General features: G+C 52.1%; 3 protein-coding genes across 3 annotated transcripts; 2 read left to right on the top strand and 1 right to left on the bottom strand.

Annotated features, from left to right (window-relative positions):
* The first annotated feature begins 4,179 nt into the window (after positions 1–4,179).
* COCSADRAFT_41263 (uncharacterized protein) lies at positions 4,180–6,438 on the top strand. Its single transcript, XM_007706700.1, has one exon. It carries the CDS (start codon positions 4,365–4,367, stop codon positions 6,066–6,068), a length of 1,704 nt encoding a protein of 567 aa, XP_007704890.1. The 5' UTR covers positions 4,180–4,364; the 3' UTR covers positions 6,069–6,438.
* Positions 6,439–8,537: 2,099 nt separating this feature from the next.
* Positions 8,538–11,854, bottom strand: COCSADRAFT_41262 (uncharacterized protein). Its single transcript, XM_007706699.1, has 3 exons — positions 11,677–11,854; positions 9,111–11,478; positions 8,538–9,059 (listed from the first exon to the last, which is right to left on the bottom strand). The coding sequence occupies exons 1-3, from the start codon at positions 11,744–11,746 to the stop codon at positions 8,618–8,620; spliced, it is 2,880 nt and encodes a 959-aa protein (XP_007704889.1). The 5' UTR covers positions 11,747–11,854; the 3' UTR covers positions 8,538–8,617.
* Positions 11,855–12,153: 299 nt separating this feature from the next.
* Positions 12,154–17,641, top strand: COCSADRAFT_194155 (uncharacterized protein). Its single transcript, XM_007706937.1, has 2 exons — positions 12,154–16,131; positions 16,186–17,641. Exons 1-2 carry the CDS (start codon positions 12,343–12,345, stop codon positions 17,284–17,286), a joined length of 4,890 nt encoding a protein of 1,629 aa, XP_007705127.1. The 5' UTR covers positions 12,154–12,342; the 3' UTR covers positions 17,287–17,641.
* Positions 17,642–17,818: the final 177 nt, after the last annotated feature.

The following is a 17,818-nucleotide window of genomic DNA, read 5'->3' as shown; positions in this document are numbered from 1 at the left end:
GAAGACTGTGGGAGTTTTTTTTTGGGGAGGGGAAAGGGGGAATTATGTAACTAGATGTTTATCTAGTGTAGTTATGTTTATGTCTTGTTCAACGTTCCTTTCCTCACACGACTAACCAATCACTACCACTCTCGCCACACTACCCCTTCCACATCTCAGCTTTCCTACGCACATTATTCAGGACCTACACAAGCACAAGCTATTGGGTATAGCCCTGCGCGAACCATAAAAGGGGCTGGATGCAGATGCAAAGAGGACCGTCCCGCCAGATAGCGACGGCTCCTTAATTCACTGGGGCTGTGTGGTTCGCGGCCTCGATCTGGATCGGTGGCTTTTTTTTGGCGCAAGCGAGATGTGTGGCGGATGTGTATTGCATGGGCCAAGGGGTTGCGAAGTTTCTATTTTTGACGTAGGTTTATTGGATCTTGGAAGGTTCCTGGGTTGATGGCTTTGGATAGAGTTTGTGGATGATAGGGAGGTAGCCGAGTGACTTAGTGGTAGGTTTGTATGTGATGTGGAATTGCTAGATAGTGCTCAATGGGCCTGATGGGCTTGAAGGGTTTGAAGGATTTAAAAGGTTTGGAGTGTTGGGTATGGGTGGTAAGTGAATCAACTCAAGTGTACAGTTGTGAGTATGGTTCAACTCGATGCATCATCAGTACGGCAGTTCGAGACACTTGAAAAGACCTATCCAGCTACTTGAATCGGACCATTTTCTCACACTGTGGAACCATGGCGACGACCAGTTACTTACTCACTCAGTGCAGCTTCCTCTTGTAGCATAGTCTCTGGACCAGAAGAAGAGGTAACTATCAAGTCTGTGTCAAGTATGTATGACGATATTTGCCAGTGAGATCCACCGACCCCAGAGTTCTTCAGACCCTGACGACAGAGATCATCAGCGTTGGCACCGATGGGGAAAGAGCAAACTCCATCATAGTGGCAACACGCGAATAGAGTGAGATCTCTTTACCCGCAAACCGCAAACTTCACTATCTCGCACATCGAAAGCGGGTATATCAAGCGGAAAACTCCACTATCATCGCCTCCAAATACCCATTTAGCCTACAAAATCCCTAGACCGCACCAGTGGGTCCTGAAGAATTAAGCCTTGCTGCATCTCACGCAAAGAATGCGCTAAAGGTTTGCCCCCCCAGGACGCCTCGTACCTGCACGCACCAAGGTGGAGATCAGCCCTACAAGTGACCCCATTGTTACTAAGAAACTTGGCCCCGGCGAGAAAAGGCTAAGAGATATATATGGGGCGGGCGGCAGCAAAGTGGTGGGGCAATATGTTCGCCATTTTCAGTTGGGGGGCCCGGCCAAAATAAGAAGGTTATACGCTTTTTCGCAGAATTCTTATTCGAGATGGTGGGGAAGGTGTTGCAGATGGGGATGAAACTGGCAGTGCAAGGTGTCAGTGTCATGTTTGTTTGCGGAGACAATGGTGTGGGTAGGTAGTTGATACAGTGACGAGGACAGTCACTCATCCCTCTGGATGCTACGCAAGGGCTGTTGCCGCCACATGCTTCTTTCCAATACTGCCGAGAATTAGTTTCTGTGGATGTATTCGTCCGCATTTGATACCGGTTGACGGTAATCTCGAATGCCTCTGTAAGAAAATGGTCACAGTGAGCAGGTGACTGCTGTTGGTGGGATAGCACAATGTAAGTCTCGGATTCCGAGAGCAGGCGGTGACAATGCACCGAGGTATCCAAGTAGCCTGGGCAATTATGCCGTGGGATAACGGACAATCTAGTATGTAATAACTCCGATGAGTGCATACGTATCCAGACAATGCACATGAGCTTGTGGAAGGCCATGGTAAGTACTGGGCCATGTTTTGGTGGCATCACATCATCAACGTGCTCAACGAAATAAGGCTGGAGGGCGGGCAAAAAGCCGATTGGGCGTGTTCAGTGAGATGAGTCGAGGGAATGACCATGACCCGGGGCGGCGGGACATGCAGCGAATGCCGGGGTAGGATGCAGTCACGAGGCATGGTCGGCCAAGAGATGTGAACAATGGACAAGGTGTTTTTGGAGCTTGGGTGGAGGAAAAGAAAAAAGGAGTGTGACACGGACGCAGTCGGATACCGGGTGGGGGATGGGGAGACGCGTAAGTAGCGAGTATTGGAAGCCGTGGGGAAGTCCGCAAAGGCTATTGGGCCGTCTGGGGGTAATTGCACACAGTCTCAAACGGGCATCGTGAAGACGAGTGTTGGAGGGGGGCGGATGTGTGGGATGCTTATTGCTTGGTAACAAGAGGCCCTGTGCTTTCCGCGAACCCCAATGTCACGCGTGATGCTGGACACGGGGCACGCGGTAGTCTAGACGGCGGGTTGCAAACAATATGCCGAGACGATTGCGAGCTCCTGCCATGTTCGACGTCTATTTTCCGGCTCAGTCCCGCTGTTGGCATAAGCCGGGGCCAGGGGAGGGAGGATGCGGTGAAGCAGAGGAGGAGCACTGTCGAGCAGGAGTGTTCCATGTTGCTTCTTCATCCTGTGGCCGCCCTCAACACATGTACGTACTATTAGCATGCACATAGACATGGAGACAAGTGTGGGAAGATGTGTACATGGTGTATACATGGCTAGACGTGGCATGGTGTTGCAAAAGTGGATCCCCACGGCGGGCCAGTATCAGCGTCCGCTGGCAGCGTGGGGAATGGATCACCATGGCAGCTTATCTGGGGGCCGGGTAGTGCAGGTATTTTGCTTTTGCTTTCTTTCTCGAAGCCGCCAAAAGTGGGATTTGGGGCTTCGAAGGATGGGAAGGATGGGAAGGATGGGCGCTTGCAAGGCCCCCCTGAAATGGGCCCGTCTCGGCTTGTACCGACTAAGTAGTCCCGGTGGCAATGGACGTCGTAGCGCCAGAGAATTGGAGTCGTCTAGAGCAGCGGCGAGATGGCCGGAGGGGCGGTGTCGCCGCCGCTCTCATTGCCGATCTAATAATGGGTAGGGTGGAGATGGATATGGACGTGGTGCAGGAGCATGCAGGCCAGGTGCAGCACGACTGGAGCACCGGCGGGGATGATGTGCTGCCCAGCGATACCGCATGAGGCTCAGGTGCATGTGCATGTGCAGGTGCAGGTGCAGGGCGCACAGCGCAGATCCTTTTGGTGGCCGTTTTGGCATTTTGGCCATGGCATTGCATATGCTGCCCACAAGTCGGTGAACGAGTCGCGCTGCCATTTGCCTGCCCTATCTCTCAACGCAATCCCTAGCTGCGTCGGATGCTCTCTGGTGCTTCCGCTTTGAGACGCGCTCCCGTCCCAGCTGCAGCCCATGGACAAGGCCATGCTGCCATGCTGCCATGCTGCCATGCTGATGCTGATGCTGATGCTGCTACGCTGAGCCCAGGGCGGCCAGAGCTGTCGCTGTCGCTGTCGCATTGTCGTCGCCGCCCATGCCATTGTGCCGTACGGCATGGCCATGCCAAGCGCAGCCTGACGATGCGGTCAACAAGAGCAACAACACCATGGCCGCTGCAGCCACGAGCATGAGTGCGGTGCAGTGCAGTGCTATTGGTATCATCGTGTAGTGTGACCAGCCATGGGCGCGAGGAAACTCACACTCCCCCACGCTATGCCACGCCACGCCACGCCCCACGCCAATAAACTCCGTCCTCTAGCTGTATCCCTATCACCACTACTCAACTAAACACTCTACGCACTACACTAGAGAGCGGCAACCCACAGCCTTCTGTCAATTGCATCACATCACTCAACCCACGGCGGGCGTGATTGCACATTCTGCATCGCACAAAATCGCCAGCAAGCATCAGCACTACCCTAGCTCGCCGGCCCAATTGTGGCTCCCTTTCACTGTCTTCACACCGCGGAGGCGGCAGCTGTAAAAGTCTGAAACTTTTATCCAGTCTAAAAATCGGGGCTCCGTTCCAAGGGACGCGTCAAAGGCCACAAGAAAAAAAGCCTAATCGTCCGGTACCAGCCCGCCAAACTGTTCCTGCGCACCGGTCACCCACCCCTTGCACGTACCCATCCCAGCTCGCCACCGCCCACCGACACAACACAATCCAAGCTGCAGCACCCGTCCCCCCGTCTCCCCACCCCACCCCCTTCTTTGGCGACTGCCCACGTTTCCCGAAGCACAGGCTATCAGCCTTCGTTTCCCGACTCAGAATCTACCATGTCTAGACCCTCTGAAAAAATAGGGGCCCCTACATACGCTATGGCGACTTTTTTTTTCCTGGCACCATGCTTACGAGACATGTACACTCGAGCCCACAAAAAGGACAGAGCCATTCTCTTTATAAGCCATTGACCCCCAGCCTTTGTTCGTTGCCCATCCGTATCTTTTCTTCGTACCTTTTACCTCCGTTACTCTTCCACACATAACCATGCCTCCCCAAGTCCCAAGGAACCTCCTGCGAGCAGCCCGCGCTCGGGCTGTCTTCCAGTCCACCAGGCCCTGCCACCGTGCCTCTCCCATCAGATTCCAGTCCACCGAGGCTGTTCGGCAAACCCCCTCAGAGGGCAAGCCCATCTACAACGCCCCACCCCGCGAGTTTACTCACCGCAAAGAGGAGAAGATTCCTTCCTCCGCTTCGACACAAGCTCGTCGCGCGGTAGCATCCCCCCTCAAGCTCAACACCCAGAACCTTGCACAGCTCCAGAATGTCTCCGTTCCCACCTACAACCGACAAGGTGTCAAGCAGGGAATCGTCCACGTTGGTGTTGGCGGTTTCCACCGAGCCCATCTTGCTGCTTACGTCGACACGCTCCTTGAGCAATTCAACGTACAGGACTGGTCCATCTGCGGTGTTGACCTCCAACCATTCGCTGCTCCAATGCGCGATGCCCTGAAGCCCCAGGACAACCTCTACACCATCATTGAGCGCGCCGCCGAGGGCAGCAGCGCCCGTGTTTGCGGTGCCATCACCGACTACATGTTTGCTCCTGACAACGCCGAGGCTGTTGTTGCCAAGATGGCCCACCCCGACACTCACATTGTTTCCATGACCGTCACAGAGAGCGGCTACTACATGAATGAGAACACCCACGAGCTCCAGACCGACCACCCCGATGTTGCCGCCGACTTGGCCGGTGGACAGCCACCCCGCACCGTCTTTGGTTACCTCTACGCTGCCATGGCTCGCCGCCACGCCGCCGGCCTCCGACCTTTCACCGTTCTTTCTTGCGATAACATGCAGAAGAACGGTGACATCAGCCGTGACATGCTTGTCTCGTTTGCCCGTCACTTCAACCCCGAGGTTGCCGAGTGGATCGCCAGCAACGGCGCTTTCCCCAACTCCATGGTCGACCGTATCACTCCCCGCACCAACGAGGAGGACAAGGTCAGCCTTGCTCAGCAGTTCGGTGTTGAGGATGCCTGGCCAGTCGTCACTGAGCCCTTCCACCAGTGGGTGCTCGAGGACAAGTTTGTTGACGGCCGCCCTCCCTTTGAGAAGGCCGGTGTCCAGATCGTTCCCGACGTCCACAAGGTCGAGGAGTACGAGATGATCAAGCTCCGTCTGCTCAACGGATCTCACTCTGCTATGGGCTACGCCGGTCAGCTCGCTGGCTTCAACTACATCCACGAGGTCATTGGCCACCCCGTGTACCGCCAGTTCATCATTAACATGATGCAACAGGAGGTTAAGCCTCTTCTCCCCCAGATCCCTGGTGTCAGCGTTGACGACTACTGCAACACCCTCCTCGGTCGTTTCTCCAACCCCACTCTCAAGGACGAGCTTCCCCGTATCTGCCTCGGTGGCAGCGGCAAGATCCCCCAGTTCATCATGCCCAGCATTGCTGAGCAGATTGTCGCTGGTGGTCCCCTCCGCCGCCTTACCCTTGTAGCCGCCGCCTGGTTCCGCTACAACAACGGTGTCGATGATGCCGGCAAGGCCTTCAAGGTCGACGACCCCATGGTCGAGGAGCTCCAGGCCCACGCTGCACAGGGCCCCATGGCTCAGCTCAACATCAAGAGCTTGTTCGGTGACGATCTCCGCAACGACAAGCGCTTCGTTGCCGAGCTCCAGACTGCTCTCGAGGGTCTCGAGAAGCACGGCGCCATGGCCATGATTGAGAAGTACGCTTAAGTGCAAATGATTTTAGAAGGAAAGAAAGAGATACCCATCATCGTCACGACACTTTTTTATTCTTTTTTACTTAGAATCCAGGGATCACCAATGGGATTGGGAAAGGGAAATGGAAAGGGAAATGGCGGTACTACTTGCAAGGAGTCCAAACACAACATGCGAAAAGCGGTGTGTTGTGTGTTTTCGTTATCAACATCACTTGGGGCGTTTGTTCGTTTTTCTCGTCGAAACCAAAAAAGAAAGTTAGAGCGTTTTTTTGTCCGACATTGCATCTACTTTATCATCTAGCAAGCGATCTTGTTTTTCTCGAGCATTTCTCCCTTTCAAGCACATCCGACATAGAAGACTTTTAATTCAAGAAGATGCAACTTTTTACTTTGACTTGGAATTGAAATTGTGATATTCCTTTTTGAATCTCACAAGTGAATGTGACAAACAAGTTAAGTGACGTAATTGAGAACTAGCTATATGACGCCTGTTAGGGAAATACTACTGTAGTTCAAGCATTCGGCTAACCTATAGTAAGCGAAGTAGAACTTCGAATACGTTAACATGTTCAGATAACTACCATGCACACACGCCCTTGTCTTCTCGCCACAGCACTACGAATCCAAGCTTTACCGTAGCACATCGTTTTCGCACCTCATATCTCTCATCCGTTTCCTTATCTGATTCCGCCACCTAACTCCTACAACCAAGTAACTACTATCAGCAAGAAGATTTGCATTACCCATCACTCACATTCAAATCATGCCAAAGAAAGTTATAATTGCATCTAGACAAGGTTCAAGACAAAACTGCATCTCAAATTTCATCATTCGCAAAATTTTCATAAGACAGGCGTACGAACAGGGCAAAGCTCGTCAGCCACGTGCTCCCTTTCCTCACCTTAAGCACCACTTACCAAACCGTTCTTCTACGTGCACGGCGACCGAACCTGCTTCCATCCGTCTGGCAGACAGCGATATATGGTGCGACTAAAACATGTTTCTGTGCCTAGATTCACACTTCCACACGACTGGCGCTTGGCGAGGTGTGCAATGTCGGCGGCAGTGGCGTTGGAGGCTGTTGGGGCAGCGAGGATGGATGTGGCGCTGAGGCCGAGGGAGAGTAAGGTGAGGAGTTGCATTATTAGATCAGAAACTATACGTTGAAACGAAGTAAGGCTGTGTTTATTTTCTTGGTATTATCGGATTGTGATGATGCTGTTTGATTTGTACAGAGGCAAGGAGGCAGAGGGTATATATATATACCTTGCACACACGAGTAGTACCCACAACAACGAGTAAGGTACCCGTGCACAGAAGCCGCCCTTATCCTTCGAGCCTCCCTAGCTGCCGTCATTGCAAAGTGTGTGATGGATCCAAAGGTCCGAATGAAATCGTGTATGGGTTAGCTTGGCTCATTACGAGGCAAAATGCACAGGTGCATTTCCTATCGAAGCAACAAAAACAGGATTTGTTCGGCTGTTTATACCAAAAAGAACATCTACATGACATGTGTGGTAACCAGTCTAATAGCCACTCTTACCTACTATTTAACAAACTATAAGCTTAGCTTACTCTTCACCACCACTGCGGTACCTCGTATTACACTTTATTACATGCATACTCAACCCAACTCATCAAGCGGGATCTGCACGAAACAATCCAACGAAACATCCTTTTAGTAAGTAACTGTACTGCTGATAAAACCTAGAACTACCTATTAGTATACACCCCGAAGCTATCCGGAAGCCAACCCCCCTCCCCCCAAACGACGCCTATGCTGATCTATACTACTTATATCACTTCACCTACCTACCTACCTACCTACCTACCTACCTACCTACCTACCTACCTACATACATACCTAGCAAGCCCGGCTCCTCACCAATACTTACCTTTCCTCCATCTTCAGCACCACACACAACAACAAGCTAATACCTAATAAACTTCGCTTGCTCTACACTTGTACCTTCTCCACACATAACATAGCTACACTCACATCTACTCGCAAAACAAGCCTACATGATTAGCGCCAAGAATCCCCTAACTATAGCGAAAGCTGACGTGAGATACGACGAAGAAAAATAAAATAAAAATCCTCGGATCGGGATCTTTTCCGTACCCAGTTACATAAGTAAGGGTAATTAAAATCGTACAATGGGCTATACTAGGTATTCTACTGTGAAGATCCCTGAATATAGCCTTGTGCATGTGTAAGTAGGTAGTAGTAGTAGTAGTAGTAGTAGTAGTAGTAGTAGTAGGTAGAAGGGAAAAAAAAGTTCAATAACTTCTACTTGGGACTCTTTGATTTCTATTTCTCAAAATAGAAATAGCACAAGTCTCCTGTAACCACACTATACTTCACGCCAAGCTGTTTCACGTATAATCAAATCATGGGTGTGTCTTTGCTTGATTTTGCTAACACAAAGCGTGGAAAAATTTGAATTCCGAACCACTTAAAATTCTAAAACCCTGGTATCATTAACCCATGTCCCCTTTTGTTTCGTCGATTACTTCATTTATTCCGATATTCAAGTCTACTTCGCTACTTACTCAGCACACCTAACTCAGATATGCTGCCAATGCCTGCTTCGAAGTATCATCGAGTCGCTCCTGTACAATCTTGACAACGCGACCACCATGACGCGCGTCTGCGTCCTTGAGATACTGACTGACCCACTGCTTGACATCGGCAATCTCGGGAAATGGGTCACGAGGTGCCTTCTTGCACGTGTTGAGTTGTGTGAAGCCAACACCAAAGCCAAGCTCATCGACGTCAGCGTCGGGGATGATATCATCCGCGGCTGTAGGAACGGGTGGATTGACCAAGAGCTCAATCAACCGCTGAGTCGTAAGTGTCCAACCCTTGGGATATCGATCGACAAACGCTTGCGAATCACCAAGGGTTTTGGTAAAAGATACAACGGCAGTTTTGCGGTCAGTGGGACGTGCAAGTTTCTGAGTGTCGGGCAGGATGACCGTCAAGTAAATAGGCTTGAAAACACTATTGCAGAATTAGCGACAGTATCAACATCTCAACAAGTGCACGACTTACTCATGCTGAATCTGGTCAGTGACACTGATGAAGAAATCAGTGCCAAGTCCCTTATCCAGTCGGGCCGAGACAAAGTGGTAAAAGGCAATGAAGCGCTGCTGGAAGTTCTCCGTCTTCATGCTGGACAATCTTGTCAGCATCAGCTGGAGAATAGTGACAAAGTATGGCTGGAGAGCATCGGCTGGGATATTAGCGACAACAGACTCGATGAGCTCGAACGAATAAGTCTCGTGTGCTTTGCTGGTAACAAGCTTTTGGAAGATACCCAGGATGGGTTCTAGGTGCTTGTTGGCGACAATGTGTTGGGCATCACGAGCAACCATGGCGCTGAGGAGACGGGCCAATGCAGGCACGTTACCACGCTGCTCCCAAACCGCACCCTGGATGATGATTGCAAACAGGCTCCTGTAATATTCGCTGAGCTCGCCAGAGGGGTTCGCTTCGAGCAAAGCAGAGAATATTTGGAAGATGTAGGGAGAGAACTCCTCGACATTAGCCTGCAGACAAGCCGCAAACGGCTCATACAGTTTCTCCTCGAAGAACTGAGGGTGCTTGGGCGCACCGAATCGGACGAGCGCGCCTATGCCCTCAAACAGGTAGTACTGGAAGCGAGGATTGCTGGGATTGTGTCTGATGACCTTGACAATGTTGATGAAGTTCTGGAGAACTGTTTCACAGATTGGTAAAACACCATCGCGCACGAAAATGAGCACACGCATGACACACTTCATCAGGAACTCGTTTTCTTGAATCTTCTCAGGGGCAGAGTTCTTGGTGATGAGCTTGAACAAGTGCGCAAGGAGATCTTTGGACGATGCCACCACGTCAGCCTTGGGAATGATAGGCTGTCGGTTGGCGTCGGTCATGAACAGAGCGCGTTCTACAGCAATAGCTGCATATGTGTGGATAACATAGTTTTCGTCGCCTAGTTGGTTTACGAGCAGCGGGAAGGCAGCACGCCACAGGTCGGGTGATAGCTGACTGCGGAAGACGTAGAGGAACTTGATGGCGTCGACTTTGAGGATTGGTGAGGCACCTTGTGCTTGCAGATCAGCGGCAATGTGCGCCTGGAAGAATTCGAGAATGTTGACATTTTCGTTGACACTCATCACACCCTGGCCAGCTGTCGCGGTACCTTTTGCAGCAATAGCAGTGAAGAGGTAAACAGCAGTGTCCTTAGACTTCCAGTTGTTGGCAGTGTCCTTGGCATAGTCTTGGAGGTAGGCGTCGATATAGGTCTTGGAGGTGCTCGTGACAAGTCCCTCGAAGCGAGCCATGAGTTGGCGCAAGAAGTTGGTCGCAGCGCGTCTGCGGGTATCATTATCTGAGCCCTCAAGATCTCTCCTGATGAACTCAATCGGTTCGTCCTCGAACAGTTCGATATCAGACTCGCGCAATGTCAGATTGGGCAGAATGACCTTTTCAATGACCTGGACCAAGACATCCTGGTTGTTAAAGGCGGAGGCGTGTTGTGTCGAGGCGACTGCGGTAAGGAACTGCAGCGCCTTGCTAACTAGGATGTCGTACTTTGTCTCTAGCCCGACAGACATCAAGAAGCTCCAGGTGCTCTCGATGAACTGGCCCAGATGCGGGCCGAAAACATCTTCATACTTTTGGATGTAGAGCATGAGTGCCTCGAAAATGCCGGCGCGCACATACTCCTGCGGTCCCGACTCTGTGTCGTCGTCTGTATGTAGGGAGGGGTTGTCGTAGGTAAGGTATTTATGGAGAAGTCCTGAGATGACGGTGATGTGGTCTTCAAAGACGGGAGGCAGATCCTGGCACGAAAGATCATAGAAAAGTTTTATCAAGAGATCGAGCGTGGTAAAGGCGTTCTTCAGTGTCTCGGGGTTGCCCTGCGAGTTTGTGATGAGGGCATCGGTGTTTTCGAGCAGCTGGAGGAAGGGATGGCCAAACTTGGACAGGACGTGATTGATCTCGGTGAAGAGGTCGTCGGAGCGGAAGAGGGGCCGCCATCGCTTGAAGATGGAGTGTGCGACTTGGAGTACGCCGTTGTTGACGACGGTGTTGTCGGGGGTGAGACGCGAAATCAGATCGTCGACCAAGGTGTCCCATCTCTGCCAGAAGTCGCTGTCTGCAATGGCGCTGATGGCCTCACCAAGCTGGGCCTGCAGACTTGCTGGTACTGAGACCATGAGGCCTATCAGCTCTCTCTTGATTGCGACGACCTCATCCTCGGGCAGCTTGTAGTTGCCATCTTCGTCGACCCAATTCCGCTTTATGAAGTTCTTGAAGTAGAGCGCGGCGGCTAACCGTGTGGTCTGCGGGTTGGCGTCCGAGGCGACAATCTGGAGGAGGGTGAGGGAGAAGCCGGGCTTGGTCTGTTCCTGGGCAATGGCTGCTTCGGCTGCGAAAAGTGAGTATGAGGGAGGCGATGGAGGGGTGCGGTGAGAGGAAGTGATGCGGCCACACACAGCGCAGTCGTGTGGATACACCTATTCTGTGTCGTCTACATAGTGCAGACAGTTGAACCAATGCGCATTGCTTTGGTCGTCTACACGCTGCACTATGGTAGGGGTTGAGATAAACAAAAGACGGTACTCACCCTGCTTGTTCTGGCGGGGGTCCAGACTGGCCTGGAGAAGTTGTGAGAGAGTAGCCATGTCTGTGGCCATAGTGAAGAGAGCGGAACACGGGAGTTGCAAGACACAGGGGGGGCAACAAACGGGCAAAGGTGAGGCAAAGGGCGAGGAGGAGAAAAAACACCACGACAAGTGTTTGGCCGTTGGTTGCTGTTTGGGGCCGGCCACCCACTTTACTGCGCTAGTGGGCGGGAGCTTTGGCGCGCGGAAGAGACAGGGATCAGGTACCCCAGACGATGATTTTCAGCCTGCCATGGTCTGCTCTGCCATGCCATGACAAGACGCCCTCCCTTCCTCTCTCCTCCGCTCCACACGCCCCTACGACCTTCTCACACCACCGCCACCCCTTGGCTTCGCCCGCTCTCCACCCTCGCTTCTTCATTCACTGCCCCCCCGGCCCCCCGCTGCCCTCGCTTGCCCGCAACAGCAGATGGGCACCGCCAGCCCCGCCGCCTCGCCTACCAGCCCGGATGATAGCCTCGATGAGTTTGCGCCACTGTCATAGCCCTCTCCTCTGCCTCTGTCCTTTGCTGCAATAGTCGCCTGCCGTCCCGCCAGCCCAGGGACCGCATTCACCACCGCCCCTCTCCCCCACGACGAGCCGAGCCCCTCTCGCGACACCGAGACGCATGTCTCCGCCGTTGGACCATGCCGCCCCAGACCGCCGCTCCTCCACCCAGGCCCTCTTCACAGCCTTTCGCTCCCTCACCGGCGGCCGTCTCAAGAGCCCTACCCCGCCGCCCTCCGTCTCGTCGGCCACGAGCACACCTGCGCGCACTCCCTCGCTCGGCACCATCCGCTCCCACTCGCTCTCTAGCCCGCATCCAGCCGACAGTACCCTTCAGCGCATCAGTCAGGTCGCCGGCCAGCGCGCTGTCAGACCTGTAACGGGCGGGCCGCCAGAACTCGACGACCTTGTTGGCCAGCTCGACCGGAGCTACCCGTTTGCGGAGAGGGCCGCGGTTGTGGAAAAGATATGCGCCATCCTCCATGAGTACCCCGTGCAGAATGTCCTGGCTCTGTGGTCCGTGGCTAGCGACCTGCTCCTTCCCGAGCAGCCAGATGAGGTCGCTGAAGTGGGCTACAAGCTTCTCAAGGCCTGCGCCTCACTCGCCAACCTGACCAACATTGAGCGCACCGTCTTCTTTGACGCGGCCTGTTTGCGCAAGAATGATCGCTTTTTCGACAAAAGACTCGAGGTCGTCACCACCCTCACACACGATGGTCGCGACGTTGAGTCGTGTGAAGCGGGCATAGTCTCTTTTGTCTTGACCTCGCTCGACACCTGTTTCCTAGCCAGCAAAGACGCCTTGAACGCCCAGAGGAGCAAGTCAAATGGAAAGAAGGCGGCTGCAAACCCGCCGCAAGAGGTCGCCAATATGTTCCGCGCATTCCAATTTGCCATTGACATTTGCAAATTCAACGCCAAGGTCTTCACCGACGACGACCTCGATCTCTTGATCAGAAGGACTGTCGCTATTTGCAAAGCCACGTTTTACAGACCTGACGTCGAGTGTGGAATCAAGCTCTTTGACACCATCATCACCTACGTCCATGTACCCACAAAGTCACTCCATCCTTGCTTACAGGTTCTGAGCGAAATTCATAAGAGAATTCCTGGGTTTCAGGACCAGGCGTGGAATACTTTGAGCAACCTTTTCAAGTCCCACGTTGGCCAGGCTGCGATATCCGTCTTGTTGCATATGCTCCTGGATGGTCCCACGCAGGACAACTTACAGGGTGCTGACAAGAAAAGGCTCGACAGCATGTATACAGGAACTACCCTAGTCCTGCGTCTCCTTCTTTTGGAAAACGGCCGCAATGAACTGCCCAAGGTGCCCATGTCGTTGCTTTTCCCTGCGTTGAAAGCATCCATCCAAAGGCCCAATACCGATCAGGAACAAATCATCATCAGCTTGATAGACACCGTTCTCGATCAAGACGGTATGAGAGACTTACTCCTTGCCGAGAGCGACTTGGGAGACTTGCTCGAGGTAATATGTGTATGTGCTGAGCGTGACGATGACCGCCTTCGCGCCAAAGATGCCAAGACATCAGACACCCTCAGTATCGAAAAGAAAGCCTCCTTTGACAGACAACTGTCTCTTCCCGATGACAACAGATCGAGCAATGGCCGTCCTATGGCCCGACATCGGTTTGCCTCGTACTCGCCGCCTATTGGCGGAATGGAGCACGATGACAATGTAGGACCACACGATCAACGTGCGGCATCACAGCACGAGTTTTCGCGAAGAGATGCTGCAGACGGCATTTTCAAAGTATTGGCTAAGCTAGATCATCTCAGCGACGCATTTGATTTTGTCCAGCGCGAAGCTACTATGAATCTCTTTTTGCGTCTTGCACATCGCGTGAGCGATGCAACGGCAGAGCGAACCATCCGCTACTTTGCAGACGAACGCTATCTCAACCCCTCCAACGAAGATTGGTTGCATCTTTGCCAATGCCTTGTTACAGGCATCTTCAGCGACTCCACCCGGCCGCGCTCACTTCGTACCTTGGTGATACAGGTGCTGCGGGAAACTTACAGCACCGTAGAGTTGCTGTGTGAGGGTGATGCCGTGTTTCAATGCCAAGACCTTTTGCTCAACCGGCTTGAGCCCGAAGACGACACTGAGGTTTTGCAGGAACTCGTAGACTTTGCCCTATACGTTGCTGATCAAGCATCCTTTGATCGTTTTTCCCATGTGGTCCGTCTCTTGAAGAAACGTCTGGATCGCCCGCAGCCTGCACCACCAGTCCCGTCCGCACCATGGCAACCCCATCCATTTTCCACAAAAGACGACGGATGTTCCCCGTGCAATGTAATCACTACTGTCTATGTGCGGCTATTTACTCGTAGCGTTATTCATTCGGCACAGAAGACTCGCCTCCTTTACGAACTGTTACGGGAAATTGCTGGGAGTGACAAATACGCGCATGATGCGCGCCTGACAGCCCTCAAGCTACTGTTCCGTTTGCGTGCAGACGCTCGCTTTGCTCTCATAGTCAACTCTTCATCCGAAGGCCAGAGGATTGCTGCCGAGTTATGCCGCACAGAGGAAACAGCTGTTACTGAACGGAGCGATGAAACTACGCCAGGGGACCACGCTCGACCGGAAGACCATTCCTCCTGGAGGGAGAATCGGAAGACCTCTGGGACTAGTCCCCGTTCTTCCCTCAATCGTCACTCTGGGCGCCTGGTTGCCGCTGCAGGTCGCGTATCAAGGCCGATACCACCTCTATGGATGTATCCTGGTCCGAGGGGCCTCCCCGAAGAACCATCGCACGAATCCAGTCGGGTTGTGTTCTCACACATTGATGCCTCAGAGTATCCTCTCAGCGACAATATCTTGGACATGGAAATCACATTGTGGCTCGAATTGATCATCTCCCTGCTCCAAAGACCACCTGATTGGGAGATATACTCTTATGTCCTCACGCATCTTGGCCCCCAGCTCTCTAACCAAGCATTAGTCCGCAGTTGTGTTGTCCAACTTCGAATGCTACGAAATGTTCTATGTGAACAAGTACGAAACGCAAGCTTCCACGAACCACCACCCCACACTCTTCTCAAAAAGGCTGATGTGGCGGTTTGCCTGTTCCACGCTTTGACTGTTCTCATCAGTTACCATGAGTATTTCGAAAAGAGCGAGGAGGATGATCTGGTCAAAGCATTTTTGCAGGGCATTGTACAGTGGGATAGAACCTCAAAATGGTGCATCCATGCGCTCTCTGTATGTTGTTTTGAAATCCCACTCTCGGTCAGCAAATCTCTCGACAGCATTGTTCAGAAGATGTCGCAAATCATCACGAAGCCAGCTACAGCGATACACATTCTGGAGTTCTTGGTATCCATGGCTCGCCTTCCAGAACTCTTCAAGAACTTTCGTGAAGACGAGTTCAAGCTCGTATTCGGAGTGTGCTTCCGCTATCTCCAACATATCCGCGATCAACAGGGCCGCACGAATGGAAACCCAACCCAAAATGGCCACCGGACTCTGAGGCACAGTGGTACATCAAGGGACTTTGCAGCAACATCAGACGTTGGCGCGACGAAACCAAGAAGCGTTGAGGATGACCTTCCTCAGTACCTGAATTCGCTTGCTTATCATGTCATTACATTCTGGTTCATGGCCTTAAAGATGGAAGATCGGCCAAAACAAATCCCATGGATTACGAAGAACTTGTACTTCACAGACAGCTCTGGCCGCCCGGTCATGGAAGAACAAGGGCAGGTCATTGTAGATATCATGAACATGGTAACATACACGGACCGCGATGAGACGACACACGAAGAATTCTCCGCCAAACCTGGGGATGGCGAGATTTGGAAAAAGACTTGGATCGTGGGCAACAGCATAGTGACAATAGAGACTGCTGCCAGGACCGGCACGTCTCTTGTAACAACGCGCCGACCAGTAAGTCGTCCCTCTCGATTGAACACATCAGACCAGTCTGCTAACTGTTCTTAGTGCGGAACCAGATACATCAAAGTCCGACCACTGCTTACGTCACCCCCACGGCATCAAGTACCCATCACAATTGGTCTTGCTTCCGAAGCATTCTATTCTGACTCTTATGTTGGTATTCTACCAGAAGACATCTTCCAATCCTTCTACGCACCTCTTGACCTCAGCAATCCGCCGATTCCTCTGCCTGACGATGAACCAACACGCCGTGCTATTGCTTCTTTTGACAGAATCGCAACTGTTGACAACTACAAAGTAGGAGTCATTTACATTGGCGAAGGGCAGACAAACGAGCGGGAAATTTTCATGAATGATATCGGATCACCAGCATACACATCATTCCTCAGTGACCTAGGCACCCTCTGTCGCCTGAAGGGTGCCAAATTCAACACTGGAGGTCTTGACACACGCGAAGACATGGACGGCGAGTTCACGTACTGTTGGCGTGATCGCTGTATGGAACTCGTTTTCCACATCCCAACGATGATGCCTACGAACCGCGACGACGAAATGACTTATCCCAACAAGAAGCGGCATATCGGCAACGACTTCGTCAACATCATTTTTAATGACTCCGGCCTACCCTACAACTTTGATACCTTTCCCTCGCAGTTCAATTACGTACATATTGTCATTTCTCCAGAGTCGCGAGCCAGCTTTGTAGATCGCCGGCTGGATGCAGACCCAGAGGGTAGAAACCGGTATTACAAAGTCCAAGCTATTTCCAAGCCTGGCTTCCCCGACATATCCCCTGCTGTTGAGACCAAAATTCTTTGTGGCAAATACCTTGCAGACTACTGCCGTCTGATTGCAATCAACGCAGTAGTCTTCTCTAGCGTATGGTTCATCCGCGAAGGAGGCGAATCAAGCTCGTCCTGGCGCAACAGACTGCGCGAGATCAAACGTCTCCGAGAACGATATGGTGCAAACAATGCTCCACCAAGCTATCCACCACCAACATTGCCACCTGGAGGCCAAGGCCTCTCAAGCCCACCGTCCAGAGAACAGAATTTGGTTTCGCCGTTTCAGCGGCTTAGCATCGCGACCCATGTTACTGATGGCACCAGCCGCAGCTCCATTAGCAGCTCTTCACACGACGTCTAATGTTGCGCACCAAAAGTTGTTTGTTGTTCGGTGTTCAATCGGCATTGAAAAAATATACCCAGGGTTTTGATTACCACACACAAAAGTTTGTTTGATTTTTGTTTGCAAGCGGGGGATGGGGCAACTTCCTGTTGGTGCATTTGCTTGGCGTTGGCGGAAGTGCAACTGCTAGGTGAAAAGTATTATTGCTATGCTAGGCTTGGAATCTACGAAAAAAGGAGGTGATGTAGGAAGTGGGCGAAGTTTTTTCTTGTATCTTTATTCATATTGTACTTGGGGTTAGATATATCCCTAGTGCACTTCTTGGCTCAATTACAAGTCACCACAATATCATGCACAGTTGAGGATCGTCAGTGAAAATTCTCGAGTGTTGAGTTGGAATTGCGGTGCTTTTGATTCCTCAAATTACCTTGGCGTAATGGATCTTAGGCTTGTAATATTGTCATCCAGGGCAGCGTGTGAAGGCAGCCCAGGTGAAGCCTTACGTCGAGTCGGCTGTGGGATTGTGCGCCGCTCTGGTCTCGACTACGGC

This window comes from Bipolaris sorokiniana (assembly GCF_000338995.1).
Source record: "Bipolaris sorokiniana ND90Pr unplaced genomic scaffold COCSAscaffold_17, whole genome shotgun sequence".
Lineage (NCBI taxonomy): Eukaryota > Fungi > Ascomycota > Dothideomycetes > Pleosporales > Pleosporaceae > Bipolaris > Bipolaris sorokiniana.
The sequence above is the reverse complement of the archived record's forward strand: the minus strand, read 5'-3'. Positions and strand labels throughout refer to the sequence as shown.